Consider the following 20,766-nt stretch of genomic DNA (forward strand, 5'->3'; position numbering starts at 1 on the left):
GAAGTCAACACTCTTGGGGAGGGATAGGATCAAAAGAGAACAGAAGAAATGGGGGGCAGGATAGGATGGAGGGAAATATAGTTAGTCTTACACAACATGACTGTTATGGAAATCATTTGCAAACTACACAGATGTGGCCTATATTGAATTGCTTGCCTTCCCAAAGGGAATGGGTAGGGAGGGAGGGATGAAGAGAAGTTGGAACTCAAAGTTTTAGGAACAACTGTTGAGTATTGTTCTTGCAACTAGGAAATAAGAAATACAGGTAATGGGGTGTAGAAATTTATCTTGCCCTACAGGACAAAAGAGAAGATGAGGATAAGGGAAGGGAGAGATGTTAGAAGGGAGGACAGATTGGTGATAGGGGTAATTAGAATGCTTGGAATTTTGGGGTGGGGGAGGGGAGGAATGGGGAGAAAATCTGGAACCCAAAATTTTGTGAAAATGAATGTTGAAAACTTAAATAAATAAATTTAAATACAAAAAAACCTTTTTAATTTTTAAATTTTATTTTTAAATTTTTAAATTTATTTTTAAATTTTATTTTTATTTAAAATTTGCATTTCATAATTTTCTCTATCTCTTGTCTGGTCATAAATTCTTCATTCTCCATAAATCTGACAGGTAAACTATTCCTTGCTCTCCCAGATTGCTTACAGTAACAACCTTTATATCTAAATCATGGACCCATTTTGACTTTATTTTGGTATATGGTGTAAGATATTGGTCTATGCCTGGTTTCTGCCATACTATTTTCCAGTTTTCTCATCAGTGTTTGTCAAATAGCAAATTCTTATGCCAGAAGCTAGAGGCTTTGGGTTTATCAAACAGTAGATTACTAGAGTCATTGACTACTGTGTCTTGTGTACCTAACCACTCCATTTCTTAGTCAGTACAAAATATCAGTTTTGATGATTGCTGCTTTATAATGCAATTTAAGATTTGTTATGGCTAGGCTACCTTCTCTAGCATTTCTGAATCTTTTTTTCTTTCAGATGAATTTTGTTATTATTTTTCTAGCTCTACGAAACAATTTTTGTTAGTTTGATTGGCATGGCACTAAATAAGTAAATTAATAGAGGTAAACTGGTCATTTTTATTACATTCAGCTTTAAATTTTGAGGGTGAACATTTATACCACAGAAATAAAAGTCTAGGCTTGGTTTATTGTTTTGTGGTTTTTCTAGACAGTGAAATGATTGGAAAAAAAGCAGATTAAACTTATGTCATTTATTTATTAAATGACGGATTTGCTAAAAATATATCATGTCTGTTGATAAACATTTACCAGAACACTGCTATATGTAGGCACTTTTTTTTTGTACCTGTCACCCTGTCTAACCTCCTTTCCTTTCATTGTGAGATCTTTGAGGGCAGGAAGCTGGGTCTCTTTTTTTTTTTTTTTTTTTTTTTTTGGAGCTGCACACAGATATATACAGTGAAGGTTTTAAAAATGATAATTACTAGTTAGAATATAGCCTTCTCAGCTATGTGACTAAACATTGGGTCTTAGTTTCTCCCTCTTGCAAATGAGGGGTCTGGACTCAGTGATCTTCAAGACTTCTTCCAGTTCTAACATTCTATAATTCTGACTTGGCATAAATCACAGAGCCAGATTAAAGACTGAGAGCGTCAGATAGGGTCAGGCATCCTGACTGTCATTCACAGGCAGCACCTTCTTCATAAAGCTAAGCCACAACTAGATGACATTTTCATAATTTGGTTTTTAAAAATACTGAGTCTCTTTGTGAACTCTGAAAAAAAAGGGGTTTGTTGAGTCTTTTGGGGAATCTCTAATCTTTCCTATATAAAGTAGAGCCTCAAGGAATGTGTTAAATCACATATTACTCATAGTGTCTAAGAGATCATGAGATCACAAAGACTGAACTTTTTTCTTATCCCATGGGCTAATCATCTGGGACTTGGGCATGTTAATATCAATGGTAGAGGCCCTATACAAGTATAGAAATAGTCAGTTATTACGCCTGACTTCCCAAGACTTTTCACCAGTATGGGAAATTTTAAAGACTGAAAAACAATCCAAAAAAGTGAAATCTCCCCTTCTTTATTTTTACACTTAATAGTATTTTTTTTCCAATGACATGTAAAGATAGTTTTCGACATCCATTTTTGTAAGATTTTGAGTTCCAAATTTTTCTCCTTCCCTCCCCCCTCCAAGATAGTAAGCAATCTGATATACATTATACATGGACAACACATTAAATATATTTCCACATTAGTCATGTTGTGAAAGAAGAATCAGAACAAAAGGGAATAACCACAAGAAAGAAAAATTAAAAGCAAAGTGAAAATAGTCTGCTTCAATCTGCATTCAGAGTCCATTGCTCTTTCCGTGGATGTGGATAGCATTTTCCATCATGGAGACTTCCCCCTTCTTTCTGCAAAGCTGTAACTGTCAGGGATCTGTCCCCTCTCTATCCCTACCCACCAAAATGTCCTTTCCTTCAAACTTTGCATAGTCAAGGATGAATCAGAAGATTCATGTAGTGGAAAGACAACTGGCTCTGCCACTTGATATTTTGGTGACCTCAGGCAAGATATTTCATCTCTCTTGTCTTCTATTTCCTCATCCGCAAAATGAAGGTCTTGGACTACATCAAAGATTTTTACCCTGGGTTCTGTTGCTTTTAAAAATATATAACCTGATGACTGTATTTCAATATAATTGCCTTGCTTCATAACCCTATGTGTTTTATTTTATGGATTTAAAAAGCATTATTCTGAGAATGAGCCCATAGCTTTTACCAAGCTGCTAAAGGAAGTCCATGATACAAAAATAAGTTAAGAATCTCTATTTAATTGATCTTTAAGGCCCCCTTTAGCTTTAAAGCCTATGATTACTAGCCGTGTATAGGTAGGCCACTGTTTTTGACCTGAGAATAGCAGCAGCATCTGCAGAAGCCTGGATTAAGGAACATCTAGGTTCTCACTTCTGAAAGCCTGTCTGGAAAGTGTTGTTCTATTAGTTGCAACCCTTTGATGGCACCAGAAATCTGTGCATTAGGGTTTTTCCACTCAGATCATATTATCAGATAGAGAGCTAACTTTACAAAGTATATAAGGCAAAGTTTACAAGTTTACAAAGGGAAGCCTTAAAAAGTACATGAATCACTAAAATTAAGAGCTATGTCCTGAGTGGCAGCAAAAGAAGGTCAGTCATTCAAGCTTATATGGAACACCACATTACAGGTCACCCAAAGGGTCTTGGAGAGACATTAAGCAGGTATAAATAAGATATCATCAAAAAGATGTATGATGACTGCAAAGAGAGAAAGCCTGGTCAGGTACTGAGAATGAACTATGTCAAATGAACAGCTGCATGGAATCCACCTCTGAGTCCTTTATGTGGGTACCCATGTAGTATATCCACATAAGGTTCATGGATTTATATATTTCTCTCTCCTTATATATATACATATATATATGTATATGAGAAATATATAAATCTATGAACCTTATGTGGGTATACTACATTGGTAGTACACATCACACATTTTCTCTCTCTCCATATATATGGAAAGAGAGAAAATGTATGATTCCCAGATTCCTTCAGGTCCCAGCTTAAGTGATCCCTTATATACTATACCTATTCTTATCCTCCCCAATCACTAGTGGCCTCCTCCCAGGGAAATTATTTTGTATTGATGTTGTATGTATTTTTCATTTATTTATAAGTATATATTTTATTTCCCTATAACTGCCCAAGTCATGATTCTTTGTCTCTGAACTTAATTCAGAAATTTAGCTGGCCCATAATGAGTAGTTTAAAAGTTCATTTCTCCTGCTAATCACTGTTCTATTCTTGCCTCAAGGAAATCTTTTATACTTGAGGGATGCAGGTAGACACCAGGGAGTGCGTTCTAGTATCTTTACACTACCAAACTATCCTTCAAGGATGTCTGTTTTGTTATCCAACTAGTCTGGTCCATTATCTCTAACCTTGTAGGTGAACTCAAACCTCTTAGTCATAAGAAGGAAGGAGGATGTTGTTGCTAATGCCTCATTTCCAATTTCCAACCAATCATATTGTCCCCCATACCTCAGTTCTGTAACCAATCATGTTGATTACCAATTATGATTAGTTATCAGTCTTATTGATTTTGCCATTCATGATGTCGAGCTCTTTTAACTAATCATAACTTGTTCCCCCATTATGAAGTCCTGTTCTTTGGTCTGCACTTTCCTAAAAACTATAAAAAGGGTAGCCATTCCTCACCTTGGAGTCTTAATTTTGCTGAGGAAGCTGAGATCCTATTTATTTGCAAATTCACTTTACTAATACATTCATTGTGCTTGGAACATTATGTCTCAGTTTATCTTATTTTGACTGTAACAGTTCCTTTAGGATAGAGACTATTTTCCATTTTTTTATTTGTATGTCTGTAGCCTAGTTTATTGAAAAAAATGACTAGAAAATACTTCATTCTGCAACATTCCCAATGAGTGGATGTCCAGGCTTTGTTTGAAAACTGCCAAGGAGAAAGGAACTCACCACCCTCTCAGGCAGTCTATTCAACTTTCAGACAGTTCTCAATAGGGTTGAGAATGAACTGGGATAAAGTAAAATAATTCAGTGTCTTGGCTTATACAATAAGCCTTTTAACGTTTTACATTTTAAATGTAATACATAATACATGATAAAATGTAATACATCCTCCATTTGCTTCAGTTACTTGTTATATGTTGAAGTGGCATTGAATCTTCATAAATTTGACACATATTCTTTAATTCTTCAATGGGAAACCAATATCTTAATGGTGATGAATACTTTGATGAATACTCCATTTTTCCAACTCTAGTCTTACATTGTATAGCCTATAGATTTGTCTTTATCTTTTTAAAAAATTCTTTTTGTTTCATTAAATATTTACCAATTACATGTAAAGAATTTTAACAATCATTTTAAAAATTTTTGAGTTCAAAATTTTCTCCCTCCCCTCCTCCCTTTGAGAAAGTAAGTAATTTGATTTTGATTATACATGTGAGGTTATGTGAAACATATTTCCATATTAGCCATGTTGCAAAAGAAAACCCAAACAAAATAAAACAATAAAAATAAAGTTAAAAAACTATGCTTTGGTCTGAATTCAGAGTTTATCAGTTCTCTCTCTGAAGGTAGATAGAATTTTTCATCACATCTTTGGAATTGTCTCAGATCATAGTGTTCATTAGATTTTTCAATAATGTTTAAATTTGGTGAGTTCTCAGGTCATGTAAGTATGTTCATCTCTATCTCTTGGATACGATGTATGTCATGGTACAAAATTGTATTGCAGCATTCCAACCCTCTTTTGTAATTTATCTAATTCTGGAACAATTCTATTTCTTAGCATATCAATATATTTATCACAACTCATCATTCCTTAATAGGGATAAGACTTCCAAGCCCACTGGAAATAAAAAAAATCCCTAAGAAGTTTTTGGGTGGATGCTTTGTAATGTGATGAAGATGCTTTGCTCAACTCTAACCTGTAGAGATATTTTCAAATCCCATCATCCAGTGCATTCCTCAGCTATCTATCCCTTGGTGGGGGGCAATCTTAAATTACAATGGATGTCTTTGTCTATCCAGAGTTTATTACAGTGCCATCCACATAGTAATATATATATATGTATATGTGTGTGTATATATATAAAATATTGAAGTGTTTGTTGCCCTCAACCCACCTTTCCAGTCTTGTCTCTCACTACCCTCTCCTCCGTATACCTTCTGTTCCAGAAAATGAAGACTGATTGCTGTTCCATACTCCCAATTCTCAGAGGGTGGTTGTGAAACTCAATGTATGGAAAGCACTTTGAAAACTTAGTTACTCTCTCTTCTTGGAACATCCATCTTTGTTGACATTGTATCCACCCAGCTCAAGGGCCACCTCATGGTCTCTAAGATCACAAGATTTAGAGATGGATCGCTGTGGTTGCTGTTTAGTTGTTTAGTTCCAACTCTTTGTGACCCCATTTGGGATTTTCTTCATGTGGTTTGCCATTTCCATCTCCAGGCCATTTTACAGGTGAGGAAACTGAGGCCCACAGGATTAAGTGACTGGCCCAGGTTCACACAGCCAGTAAGTGTCTGAGGCCAGATTTGAAGATGAGTCTTCTGGACTTCAAGTCCAGCATTCCATCAATTTTGCCACCTAGCTAGAAAGAACCTTAGATTATTTGGTCTAACCCCCTCATTTTACAAATGAAAAGCAAACCTATACAAGTTCAAGCTTTAAAATCCTATGGTCTTGAGGCATCCTCATTAGCATTACAGTATGTGTATATTGATCACATTTGTACCTGAGTAAGAGCAGCAGCATTTGGAAGTCTTGGTTAGGGAATATCTGTGTTCTAATTTATGCAGCCTATAAGATCCATATCCTGTTCTGTCAATGGCAAGCCTATGCTAGCACAAGAAATCAGTGAAGTAGGAGTTTACCACTCAGATGACATTATCAGACTGAGTTCTCTCTTCCAAAGTATAAGACCTTGAATCAGTGACCTTTGGAACTAAATTCTGAGTGAATCATCTGTGTAAACTGGGATGGGAGTAAATAGCAAAACTGGTATTCAAATCTCTTTCCAGGACACTACCTCCCTAGAAAGTCTTTTCTAATAACTCCAGCAAGAAAAGATCTTTGCCATAGCAACCTGATCCATTCTTCTGATGTCCCAAGTCTTAGCATGGTACCTTTCACGTAGGAAATACTTAATAAATGTTTATTGACTTTTGATATCTTCCCTTTCAATGACATTGTATCACCTGAAGCCTGGTTTTGCTGGAACATGAAGGCAATGTTTCTTGTTTGTAGGCAAATGTTTATTGAGTAACTGGCTAACTAACCTTCCAAACATTACATTATAATATGTTTTAATATAATATGTGTCTTATTTTCCCTACTAACTAGGCTATGTAATCTTTTTATCATACATAGTATATACTAATTGGGTAATAAATGTTTGGAAATCTCAGTTGACTGAGAGTTGACTCAAAGTCTAGTCAGAACTTCGCTTCTAACTCCTTAGGTAACACTGAACTTCAATTTTCTTACTTAAAAAGAGGGGATGAGATAAGAAAACGATACTCATACTCTATGAACAAATGAAGTCTCCTAGGACTTCATGATACTAGTTCAACAATTTGAGTCTGACTATATGTGTGGGGTCCTCCCTTTTCCAAGTGACAAGAGTTCAATTTACCGAAGTTTTCAGGATATGGAATAATTCTCTGATTTGGGAGAATTAATGCAGATTGCAAAGGCTTTCACTTACCTTTGAGTAATGAGAGTGGGGGAAAACAATAATTTCAACATGATTTAGAAATAGTAAAATAGCCACCTCACCTAATCTGCTAAAAGGGCCATCAGACCCTAAAGTATGGCAGACCACCCTAAAGCTGAACTTAAATTGGGCCTAGACATGAAACTTGGGCCAAGTAACAAGACTAACAAACGCCTAAGACTGCTTCTCTGTAACAGTATTACACTAAAGTCTCACTTTGGCCTTCACAGAATCATACTCTTTGACTAGGAAGGGACTTCAGTGGCCATTTAGTCCAATCTGTGCTCAGAAAGAATCCTCATTTTATCATGTTTCATGGTTATTGAGCCTCTACTTGAAGACCTCCAAGGATAGGGAACGTAGCACCTCTCCAGGCTCCTTTCTCCACTTATGGATAGGTTTAGTTGTCAGGAAGTTTTTCAAGCTTAAATTTGTCTCTTTGCACCTTCTCATTTCTGTTGGTACTGCCCTCTGGGGTCAAATAGAACTAAGGCATCCTCCTTGATAGAACTACGAATACTTGAAGTCAGATATCACTCCTTGACATACTCCACCCCACTCCCTGCCCAAGTCTTCACCATTCTAGGCTAAACATTCCCAGTTCCATTAATTGATCCTCATATGACATAGATATAGAGGCTTTCACCATCTTTTCAATGGTCTTTTCTGTGCTATGGCATGCAAAACTGAACACAATACTCCTTATGAGGACAAAGTACTGTGGGTACTCTAGAAAACAGTTTACCTTGTCCTTGGCTCCAGGGCATTGGGCCACGCAATACAGTGGAAAAAAATATGACATTGTCCTTCTGCTACTTTCAGTAATAAACTCTAAAAAAGATCTTCAGTGAAATTTGACTTTGTGACTAGATGGGCCTCTAAGGTAAGATTTTTAAGTCTTGCATTGCTAAATAGTGACATCTACAGGACAATATAAAGAAACACTAGAAACCTGCCCTGAATTCAGCTTTCAGCTAAAACAGAAAGAACTTAAGGACACTTCCACAGTCCAGGGAGAGAAAAATTATCAAGTCTGAACCCTACCTGCTTCTCTCCAGTACTTTACAGTGAAAACTCCAGGGTACAAGAGTGAAAGGAAATGAAGTTACAAATGCTAGGCAGAACCATAAGCCATTGGGCTTATTCAAGTGCCAACCAACCAACCAACCAACTCAACTGCCCACATCCAAGTCAGGTACTTACCTTGACTGAATAGATGCAAGAGATTTGCTGAAGGCAGAACAGATATCTAATTCCAGCAGTCTGGGAATATCTGGATACCCACCAACCTGATCCCAGAGGACTTTGATAGGTATCTTTGGTTCTATTGGGAAACTGGAGGTGGACAAATCAGCTCTCCAAATGGCCTCTTCCTTGTCCTTCGGTTTCCTAAAAAATTAGGGAGCTATATTAGGAAGCAATAAGCTCTTCTGGGTTGTACAAACAACCCAAATATCCCATGTCCAAGTCCCTTCTTTTCATGAAGGGCAATCCACTAGTACTTTCTTACTACCTCCTTCACCATTTTCTCCCTCCACTGTGATTCTGTTTTGCTTATGGTTCTTCCACATACCTTTACCCCCACCCTGATTTAGGAAAAGGACACTGTGCCCATTTAGAAAAATCCAATGAGCACTGGTTCCTGAGAGAACCATTAAGGCCACATTTATATGGTTTTTCTCAATTGTTACTCATTGTAGAATGAACAACTTCCTTTCTGGAACTTTTTTTAAAAACCTATTTGGGACATAAATAAAGTAGAGTAAATAATTCTTTCTTACCTCCAATTCCTGTTATTCCCCATATATACCTACACAAAAGGGGGTTGGCTTTATAATATTTACTTTTGAATTTTTAAGAAAGGCTGACCTTTTCTGAAGGAGAATAAAGCTCTTTAAAAAAAAACAACAATGAAATAAAGCTACATACTTTAAGGGAAATGTCCATAAATAACCTAAGTCAAATAGCTGACACAAACATTCCAGTGGACCAGACTACATTAAGAAGAAGGGAGAAACATCATGCCCCCATAATGTCACCGTGGAGAATGTTCTAATAGTATATTTGTCACATACTCAAGTTTATTGAATATTTCAAATTCTTTTTTCTCTTCCCTTCTGTCTGGGAGTGGCCATTGGACAACATGTTTGAAGCAGACAGCTTTCAAAGGATGGTCTGGCTCCTTTCTGTGGATGACCAAGGGTACTGGATAATTAAATTTAATGTTATAATTCTTTTGGATCTAAAAGATGAAGACAGAGAAAAGAATCAATAAAGAAAGTCAGAAATCTTCAAGCAAAATTCAGCTGTGTACCAAGCCCTAGGTAAAAGTTTGCTTTTAATGTCTTTTCCCCTTTAGAGAATATCCTTTTTTAAAAAATACTTTTTCCAATTACATGTAAAAACAATCTGTAATATTTGTTTTGAAATTTGAATAACATATTCTTTCCCTCTCACCCTCCTCTTGCCCTTCATTAAGAAGGCAAGCAATTTGTATAGGTTATACATGTGCAATAATGCAAAACATAATTCTATATTAGTCATGTTGTGAAAGAAAACACAGACCAAAATAAAAACAAAACAAGAAAAATAAAGTAAAAAAAGTATGCTTCAATCTGCATTCAGATTCCACCAGTTCTTTCTCTGGAGGTAGACAGCATTTTTCATCACTGGAATTTTCTAGATTATTATATTGCAAAGAAAAGCTAAATTATTCACAGCTGATCACTGTACAATATTGCTTTACTGTGTATAATGTTCTCTTCATTCTACTCACTTCATTTTGCATCAGCTCATGCAAGTTTTTTCATGTTTTTCTGAAAGCATTCTGCTCATCATTTCTTATAGTACAATAGTATTCCATTACAATCATATACCACAACTTGTTCAACCATTCCTCAGTGGGTGCATATCTTCTCAATTTCCAGTTCTTTGCCACCACACAAAGAGTTGCTATAAATGTTTTTGTAAATATAGGTCCTTTTACTTTTTAAAATATTTCTTTGGGATACAGATCTAGTAGTGATATTACTGGATCAGAAGGTATGCACAGATTTATAGCCCTTTGGGCATAGTTCTAAATTGCTCTCCAGAATGGTTGGGTCAATTTACAATTCCACCAACAGTGCATTAGTGTCTCAATTTTCCCACATCCCTTGCAACATTTGTGATTTTCCTTTTGTGTCATGTTTGCCAATCTGATAGATATGAGTTGGTACCTCACAGTTGTTTTAATCTGTATTTCTCTAATCAATAGTGATTTAGAGCATTTTTTCATATGACGATATAACTTTGATTTTATTTTCTGAAAACTGACTGCTCATATCCTCAGATCATTTATCAATTAGGAAAAACCTTTTATTCTTAAAAAATTTGACTGTTATTTATATTTTTGAGAAATGAGGCCTTTATCAGAGAGACATCCTATAAAACAATTTCCCTAGTTTTCTGCTTCCCTTCTAATCATGGCTGCATTGGCTTTGCTTGTGCAAAACCCTTTTAGTTTAATGTGATCCAAATTATCCATTTCACATCTAGTAAAGCTCTCTCTCTCGTTTGGTTAAAAATGCTTCCCTCATATATAGTCTCACAGATAAACTATTTCATGCTCCTCTAATCTGCTTATGCTTAAATCATGTATCCATTTTGACCTAATTTTGGTATGCAGTGTGAGATGTTGGTCTATACCTAGTTTTTGCCAAACTGATTTCCACTTTTCCCAGCAGTTTTTGTCAATTAATGAGTTCTTGTCCCCAAAACCTGGATCTTTGGGTTTATCAAAAACTAGATTACTATGGTCACTTACTACTTTGTCTTTTATACCAAATGTGTTGCACTGATCCACCATTCCATTTCTTAACCAGTACCAAATAGTTTGATGATTACAGCTAGGCCATCTTCCCTCATTTTTTTCCCATTAATTTCCTTCATATTCTTGTCCTTTTGTTCTTCCAGATGAATTTTGTATTTTTTTCTAGCTCTATAAAATATTTTTTGGTAGTTTGACTGGTATGGCACTGAATAAGTAATTTAGGTAGAATTGTCATTTTTATTACGTTGGTTTGACCTATCCATGAACAATGAACATTTTTCCATTTTTTTCAGCTCTGACTCTCTTTGTATTAAAAGTATTTTGTCATTGTGTTCATATAGTTCCTGAGTTTGCCTTGGCAGATAGACTCTCAAGTATGTTCTATAGTCTGTATTTATTTTAATTGGAATTTCTCTGTTTCTTCCTGCTGAACTTTGTTGATAACATATAGAAATGGTGATGATATATGTGGTCTATTTTATATCCTGCAACTTTGCTAAAGTTATCAATTACTTCAACTAGTTTTTTATTTGATTCTTTAGGATTCTCTAAGTATATCATTATATCATCAACAAAGTGTAATAGTTTTATTTCTTCATTGCCTATTCTAATTCCTTTAATTTCTTTTTCTTGTCTTATTGCTATAGCTAGCAACATTGTTGAATAATAGTGGTGATAACGGGCATCCTTTCTTCACCTCTGATCTCACTGGGAAGGCTTCTAGCTTATCTCCATTATAAATTATGCTTGCCAATGGTTTTAGATAGATACTACTTGTCACTTCAAGGAAAACTCTATTCCTATGTATTCTAGTGTTTTTAATAGGAATGAGTGCTGTATTTTGTCAAAAACCAGTCCCGAATTCATGGTATAAATCCCAATTGGTAATAATATATGATCTTTGTGATGTATTGGGGTAATCTCTGTTATTATTTTATTTAAATTTTTGCATCAATATTCATTAGAGAAATTGGTCTATAGTTTTCTTTCTCTGTTTTGGCGCTTCCTGGTTTAGGTATCAGTATTTGTGCCATAAAAGGAACTTGGTAGGATTCTTTCTTTGCCTATTTTTCCAAATAGTTGCTATAGTACTGGAATTACTTGCTCTTAAAGGTTTGGTAGAATTCACTTCTGAATCCATCTAGCCCTAGGAATTTTTTCTTAGAGAGATCATTGATGGTTTTTTAATTTCTTTTTCTAAGATAGGATTACTTAAGTATTCTATTTCCTCTCTGTTAATCATGGCAATTTATTTTTTGTAAATATTCATATATTTTACTTAAATTGTTAGATTTATTGGCATATAATTTAGCAAAAATAGCTCCTAATAATTGCTTTAACTTCCTCTTCATTGGTGGTAAATTTATCCTTTTCATTTTTGATAACAGTAATTTTTTGGTTTTCTCTTTTCTTTTTTTAAAATCATATTTATCTATTTTTATCCTTATCTGTTTTATCTATTTTCCCCATAAAACCATCTCTTACTTTTATTTATTAGTTCAATGGTTTTCCTACTTTCAATTTTATTAATCTCTGCTTTGATTTTCAGGATTCTAATTTGGTGTTTGACAGTTTTAAATTTGTTCTTTTTCTACTTTTTTTAGTTGCATGCCCAATTCATTGATCTATTCTTTTTCTATTTTATTGATGTAAGCATTTAGAGATATAAAGATTCCCCCAAATATTGCTTTGTCTGAATCCCATACATTTTGGTATGCTGTCTCTTTGAAATTATAATTTCTATGATTCATTCTTTGACCCATTTGTTCTTTAGGTTTAGATTATTTTATTTTCAATAAATTTTTAGCCTATATTTCCATATCCCTTTATTGAACACAATTTTTATTGCATTATGATCTGAAAAGGATGCATTTAACACTGCTTTTCTGCTTTTATTTGTGAAGTTGTTATGCTCTAAAGTCAATTTTTGTGTGGGTGCCATGTGCCACTAAGAAAAAGGTATATTTCTTTCTGTCTCCACTCAGTTTTCTCCAAAGGTCTATCATATTTAATTTTTCTGAAATTTTATTCACCTCCTTAACTTTTTTTCTGTTTAGTTTTTTGTTGTTGTTAGATTTATCTAGTTCTAAAAAAAAAAAACTTATCAAATTCTGAGAGGAAAGTCAAGACCCCTCCACTTGTTTTACTGTCTATTTCTTCCTATAACTCATTTAACTTTTCCCTAAAGAATTTGGATTCTATGTCACTTGGGGTGTGTGTGTGTGTGTGTGTGTGTGTGTGTGTGTGTGTGTGTGTGTGTGTGTGTGTGTGTGTGTGTGTGTATTTTTATATATAGTATGTATATATGTATATAATTGATATTACTTCATAATCTATAGTATCTTTTAGCAAAATGTAGTTTCTTTCCTTATCTCCTGCTAATTTTCCTCTTCACCCTAGGACTATGACCCAGAACTACATATGGGCAATGCAATAAACTCCTGCTTCCTGTGACAGCAAAGGTCATCTGTAGGCTCCTTCTGACCAGTTGTCCACAGATGGTAACATTTGTGGGCTGAGAGCTTCAGAGTCTGCCACCATGGATTCAGTTACCCCTAAGGCTTTCTGCAGGCTTACCAGGCTTCCTCTGCATGACCTGTGCTGGGCTTCACTCCACTCTCACCCCAGGGAATCAGACCTTTCCTGGTGACTTTCTAAGTTGTCTTGGGTCGGAAAATTGTTTCATGCTGTCCTTTTGTTGGTTCTGCCACTCCAGAATTTGTTTTGAGGAGTTATCCTAATGTTGTTTCTATTGTGGATACACTGGGAGCTGTAGTCACAACCCTGCTCCCCTTCATTGTGACTACTCCAGAAAAATATATATCCAGCTCTGACTTGGGTAGAGGCCTTCATTTGCCAGTCTTGTTTCACCTAGGGTTTCTATTTGGATGCAATACCTACTGAGTTCTCTTGCAACAACAGCTGTTTATCTTTTAGGTTTCCTGGGTTTCATGTTTTCATAAGTGTGCACACATTCCATGTACTGATGGTAAGTAGAATTATCTTCACAAAACATTTTTAAAAATGCTTTGTGCATATTCCCCACTCCTGACTTAAGCTTTTGATCTGCTGTTTCTGGCAGACTCCTTTATATCTCCCAAGGTGCTTAGGTGTACCTTTCTCTTGAGACTTACTATATTGGTACCAGACTTAGCTTAGTCCTATTGCAACTCAGAATTCCTGAGTTCAAGCAATTCACCAACTTCAGTTTCCTCAACTTTCAGAAATTGTAAATGTGTGACACCACCACCAACAGAATAATGTTTTTAAAGGGATCAAATAAAATAATATGTTATAAAGGAAATCAATTAAAATGAAATACTAATATCCAAATTTTGTTTGTTTTTAAAGTTCATGGCCCTAGGTTAAAAATTCTTGATGTAGGAAGCAAGTGGCATAACCAGAATGTGAACACAGGTCCTATGACCCCAAATCTAGCTCCTTTTACTATATTACCCTTTCTTCCCTTGTATTGCTTTTCCAACTGCCATGGATTTCTCCATTGAATTATCCTATAAAGACCAGCCACTCCTAATCAACAACTTCAAGCTACACCCCCAATTTTATCCCAGTTCTACAGGGCTTGTTGCTAAAATCTCTTTCTTCTTCCTCTCCCTTTGAAAGTAACCACTTCAATATATCATCTATTCAGCATTTATCCTTCTAAGGTAATCAGTTATCCTAAATACTAATGTGCTAATAAGAAGACTGAGAAGATTTCTAGAGTCTTCAAGTCTTTATCGATCAACCCATGACTTAAAAGCCTGAAGAGCCCAGAGCCAATATGACCTCACACCCCTACATTCTGGCTATTCTCACACACAATAGAAAACTCCTATCACTTTATCACTTTGGAGATTGTTATCACAGTGGTGGTATTCCATTAGAATTCCATTAGCTCCTTAAATGTACTATTTTTGCTTTTTTTTATCCCCACAGCTTAGCAACTTGCCTGGAAAATAGAAAGCTTGTTGATTGATTGATGTTCCTAGATCATAGGATCATAGATTTAGAGATGAAATGGACATTAGAGTCTATCTAGTCCAATTCTATCTCATTTTAAAGATAAGGAATTTGATGATCACAGAGGTTAAATGATTTACTCAAGATCACAGATAATAAGCACTGTCAGTGGAAAAAAGTAGGAACAGAAGCAGGAAGAAAGGTAGAGGAAGAGGAGGAAAAGACAGAAGAAGAGGAAAATGACAACCTCTAAAATGATGAAGTTAGACTAAATGATATCCAAGGTCTTCCAGCTCTGAATCCCATGATAAGTCATATTCTATAAGATTTAAGGTTTACAAAACACTTTCCTCACAACATTTTAGAGATGGGGAAACTGAGGCTCAGAGTATTTATGTGCCTTCTGCTGGGTCACAGCTATCCAGGACTTCTGACTCCAAGATCAGTGCTCATTTCAAAAACAGATGTTAGGATTTTCATGGCACATTCATCCCCTCTTACATACAAAATCTAGTCTCTGTATGATGCAGTGAAAAGCATTACTACTTTTGGAGTCAGAGAACCTACCTCTGATGCTCCTATTTATGTGACTTTAGGTAAGTTGCTTGCTTTTCCAGGGGCCTCAGTTTCTTCTTCTGTGAAATAAAGGGGTTGGACTAAGTGGTCTCTGTGGCCCATGAACTCTAAAAACTATTTTGGTAACTTTATTAATTTTAATTTTTGGTGATCTGTTATTTAAAAACAAGCAAGTTAAAACTGCTAGGGTTCATTCTTTGTAGCCACTTATTTAGTGTCATTTTTATTTATTGTTATAAATATAATTTTAGAAGACATGATATGTAGAATCATTGTCATGAGGTGAGTCATTAGAAAATTAGTTGAAATCATTGTGTGCTTCCATTTTTCTTTTGGGTTAAGAGAATGAGTATTTCTGGTATGGCCTTTGTAAATTAACAAGTTTTTGAAAAAAACTGAATGAATTGTGTTAATTTTGTTTTGACATCTCATCACATAAATATTTGTTTGATTTATTAACCTATCAATTGATGGAAATACATGTGTTCCTAGAGCTATGTATGTTTCCCTTTCTGGGTTATGTTATAACTAAATATTAAACCTTGAGGTAATTTAAATTGCTAAAACAAATATCTTCCACTGTCCCCTGAAAGAAAACTACGAAGGTTTTGCTGAAGGAAAACTTTCATTCTGTGCCATTTCTGAAATATGTTCAATAATTTAATAATAAATACATTTAAGTCTTTAAAAAAATTATTCTGAGAAGGGGTTCACAGGTGGCCTACCAAAGGAATTTAAGACTCAGAAAAGGTTAAGAACCCTTGGTCTAGATCTATGATCCTATGTCCTATGTGATTTTGGATCCTCATTCTTCATTTACTATCTGACTATCTGTCTTGAACAAGTAAGATATTTGACATCAATGTATCTTGGTTTCCTCATCTGTAAAATTAATAGATTGGGCTAGATGGCAGGTAAAAGCCCCTCTGGTCTAAATCTATGATACACCCCTCAGAGTCTCATTTTAAAAAGAAAAATAATTACCAAGCTCAGTTATAACTAGGAATTCCAATAGCTAGAGCAAATTCATTTGTGGGGAAGGATGTCTAAGTTATGGCTACTCCTGTGTGTAGATGAGGTAGACTGGAGGTAATAGGAGCTGAAAAGACTAAGGAATTGAGAGGTCAAGAGAGAAGGAAGAGTGGCCTGGAAGTCCATGGATGGCAACAATAAAAAATTGGACCCGACAGAATGAACATTGAAGGAGGAGAAGTGGATGATGGTGATATGGCAGAGGAACAGTCTGAAAGTGGCAGGGAGACCAGGTACTATGTAACCACCTGGCCCTGTGTATCATGGGGTTAAGGAAAGGAGATTTAGCTCTACAAAGGACCTCAGAAGCTATCTAGTCCAATCCCCTCTTTTTCCTAAAGATGAGGAAGTTGAGTGACTGGCCCAAGGTCACCTAGGTAGTAACTACTGGTTTCTGCCTCCTGCCTCTCATCTGGCTTTGAAAATGGTGCCAAGAGAGGGGCGGAGCCAAGGTGGCAGAGTAGAAAGACGCACATACACATAGCTCCGAACCCACAGCCCATAGAATATCTGTAAAAAAGAACTCCTGGTGAATTCTGGAGCAGCAGAGGCCACAGAACAGTGGAACAGAGGAGATTTCTGTTCCACAGAGCCCTACAAACCTCTTGCAAAAGGTCCATTGCGCTGCAGACACAGAGCTGAGCACAGCCCTGCCATGGCCGTGCCGCACCGAGAGGAGCCAATCCAAGCAGGCTTCAGGGACAGAATCTCTAGCGGCCACGCAGGTCCCTCCTCCCACAGGTGACAAGGGTTGGTGAGACGGTCTCTTTGGTGGGTCAAGAGGGGAGTGGGGTGCCCCCATAACTCAGGCCCCCTCGGGAGGCAACAGCAGGGGTGGGAGCAGACCAGGGCTCCCCAAGCAGGCAGGAGCTCAGATCCATTGTTGAAGGTCTCTGCATAAACCCCCTGAGGGAACTGAGCCCCGTCAGGTGGCCCTGCCCCCACCTAAGCACCTGAACTTAATCTCACACTGAATAGCAGCCCTGCCCCCGCCCAAAGCCCTGAGGCTGGGAAGCAGCATTTGAATCTCAGACCCCAAGCACTGGCTGGGAGGATCTGGAGGCAAAGTGGGTGTGAAGAGAATACTCAGAAGTTAAGTCACTGGCTGGGAAAATGCCCAGAAAAGGGAAAAGAAATAAGACTATAGAAGATTACTTTCTTGGTGAACAGGCATTTCCTCCCTTCCTTTCTGATGAGGAAGAACAATGCTTACCATCAGGGAAAGACACAGAAGTCAAGGCTTCTGTATCCCAGCCCACTCAATGGGCTCAGGCCATGGAAGAGCTCAAAAAGGATTTTGAAAATCAAGTTAGAGAGGTGGAGGAAAAGCTGGGAAGAGAAATGAGAGACATGCAGTCAAAGCACGAACAGCAGGTCAGCACACTGCTAAAGGAGACCCAAAAAAATGCTGAAGAAAATAACACCTTGAAAAATAGGCTAACTCAGTTGGCAAAAGAGGTTCAAAAAGCCAATGAGGAGAAGAATGCTTTCAAAAGCAGAATTAGCCAAATGGAAAAGGAGGTTCAAAAGCTCACTGAAGAAAATAGTTCTTTCAAAATTAGAATGGAACAGATGGAGGCTAGTGACTTTATGAGAAACCAAGAAATCACAAAACAAAACCAAAAGAATGAAAAAATGGAAGATAATGTGAAATATCTCATTGGAAAAACAACTGACCTGGAAAATAGATCCAGGAGAGACAATTTAAAAATTATGGGACTACCTGAAAACCTTGATCATAAAAAGAGCCTAGACATCATCTTTCATGAAATTATCAAGGAAAACTGCTCTGAGATTCTAGAACCAGGGGGCAAAATAAATATTGAAAGAATCCACCGATCACCTCCTGAAAAAGATCCAAAAAGAGAAACTCCTAGGAACATTGTGGCCAAATTCCAGTGTTCCCTGGTCAAGGGGAAAATATTTCAGGCAGCTAGAAAGAAACAATTCAAGTGTTGTGGAAATACAATCAGGATAACACAAGATCTAGCAGTTTCTACATTAAGGGATTGAAGGGCATGGAATAGGATATTCCAGAAGTCAAAGGAACTAGGACTAAAACCAAGAATCACCTACCCAGAAAAACTGAGTATAATACTTCAGGGGAAAAATTGGTCTTTCAATGAAATAGAGGACTTTCAAGCATTCTTGAATAAAAGACCAGAGCTGAAAAGAAAATTTGACTTTCAAAGACAAGAATGAAGAGAAGCATGAAAAGGTGAACAGCAAAGAGAAGTCATAAGGGACTTACTAAAGCTGAACTGTTTACATTCCTACATGGAAAGACAATATTTGTAACTCTTGAAACTATTCAGTATCTGGGTACTGGGTGGGATTACACACACACACTTGCACACGCACACGCACACACACATAGAGACAGAGTGCACAGAGTGAATTGAAGAGGATGGGATCATATCTTAAAAAAATGAAATCAAGCAGTGAGAGAGAAATATATTGGGAGGAGAAAGGGAGAAATGGAATGGGGCAAATTATCTCTCATAAAAGAGGCAAGCAAAAGACTTATTAGTGGAGGGATAAAGAGGGGAGGTGAGAGAAAAACATGAAGTTTACTCTCATCACATTCCACTAAAGGAAGGAATAAAATGCACACTCATTTTGGTATGAAAACCTATCTTAAAATACAGGAAAGTGGGGGATAAGGGGATAAGCAGGGTGGGGGGGATGATGGAAGGGAGGGCATGGGGAGGAGGGAGAAATTTGAGGTCGATACTCATGGGGAGGGACAGGATCAAAAGAGAGAACAGAAGTAATGGGGGACAGGATAGGATGGAGGGAAATATAGTTAGTCTTATACAACACAACTATTATGGAAGTCATTTGCAAAACTACACAGATTTGGTCTATATTGAATTGCCTGCCTTCCAAAGGGAAGGGGTGGGGAGGGAGGGAGGAAAAGAAGTTGGAACTCAAAGTTTTAGGAACAACTATCGAGTACTGTTCTTGCCACTAAGAGATAAGAAATACAGGTAAAGGGGTATATAAAGTTATCTGGCCCTACAGGACAAAAGAGAAAATGGAGACAAAGGCAGAGAGGGATGATAGAAGAGAGAGCAGATTGGTGATAGGGGCAATTAGAATGCTTGGTGTTTTGGGGGGGGAGGGGACAAAAGGGGAGAAAATTTGGAACCCAAAATTTTGTTAAAATGAATGTTAAAAGTTAAATAAACTTTAAAAAAAACAGTGCCAAGAGATGCAGAGAAAGCTAGCTTTCAGTGAGCATGAGAAAATGGAAAGAATTATGAGCAGAATAGAGCATGATAAAGGGGAATTTCATCACGCACAGCAGACAGGGAGGGAAAAGAATAATCTTTCCACTGAGAGGTGGGAGGTGGCAGTTAGCACATACCACATTAGCTTTTGATTCCCTCAATTATCTCAAGGCAACATGGATTTCCAGGCCTGGCATCCTACAAGGGGCACCCTGCCCCAGTGGGTAGACTAGATCAGGAAAGAATTATGAAGGCCATAAGTCACAAAGTGGTAGCCTTGGGGAACCACATAAGGGAGCAGATTGGTCAGTTGACCCAAATGCTCCCCATGCTAGTTGTGGCTCTGCCACCAAGTTTCATTTGAAACACAATGCCATCAAGAGCTTTAGCAACTCAGCCTTCTAAAAGCTAGGAGGTCCTAGGCCACTTAGGAGTGAGTTGAACAATTCTTAGATGACTGTCTCCTTTAACTTAAAACTCTTCCAGATTCAAAGAATCTTACCAATATGCTCATATCCCCTCAGCCTAGGAAAAAGAGAAGACTCAGTCCAGGTGTGTTCTGGATACAGCTCAAAAGGAATCAACTATTAAACTTTCAGTGTGAGGTATTTATACCTTGGAAATCAACAAATGCTATCAATCAGATCTTGTTTTATTTTGTTGATTGTGTAGTCTTAAGAAAGTTATGGAAAAAATGTCAATAATGCATATTAAACTTAAAAGTCTGTCCTATATATATTTTTTTTCAGAGAGCTGGCTGTTAAATAATTACCAATATATTCTTGATTCAGTTCCACAGTCCAACATGACTGTTCTTTGCATAATACCCTTATCAGTTCTCATTGCATACTTTCAATAGCTTAGGGA

The 20,766-nt window shown here is 36.8% G+C and overlaps 1 protein-coding gene across 1 annotated transcript in view; it reads right to left on the reverse strand.

Moving 5' to 3' along the window:
• Positions 1–20,766, reverse strand: part of FAM186A (family with sequence similarity 186 member A) — a 162,052-nt gene that overhangs the window by 21,634 nt on the left and 119,652 nt on the right. The window contains exons 6-7 of the mRNA XM_072654668.1: positions 9,360–9,526; positions 8,488–8,673 (exon numbers count right to left, since the gene is read on the reverse strand). Coding sequence (XP_072510769.1) covers positions 8,488–8,673; positions 9,360–9,526 — 353 coding nt within the window. The remainder of the gene's footprint in view (positions 1–8,487; positions 8,674–9,359; positions 9,527–20,766) is intronic.

The sequence above is a fragment of the Notamacropus eugenii genome, chromosome 3 (genome assembly GCF_028372415.1).
Source record: "Notamacropus eugenii isolate mMacEug1 chromosome 3, mMacEug1.pri_v2, whole genome shotgun sequence".
Lineage (NCBI taxonomy): Eukaryota > Metazoa > Chordata > Mammalia > Diprotodontia > Macropodidae > Notamacropus > Notamacropus eugenii.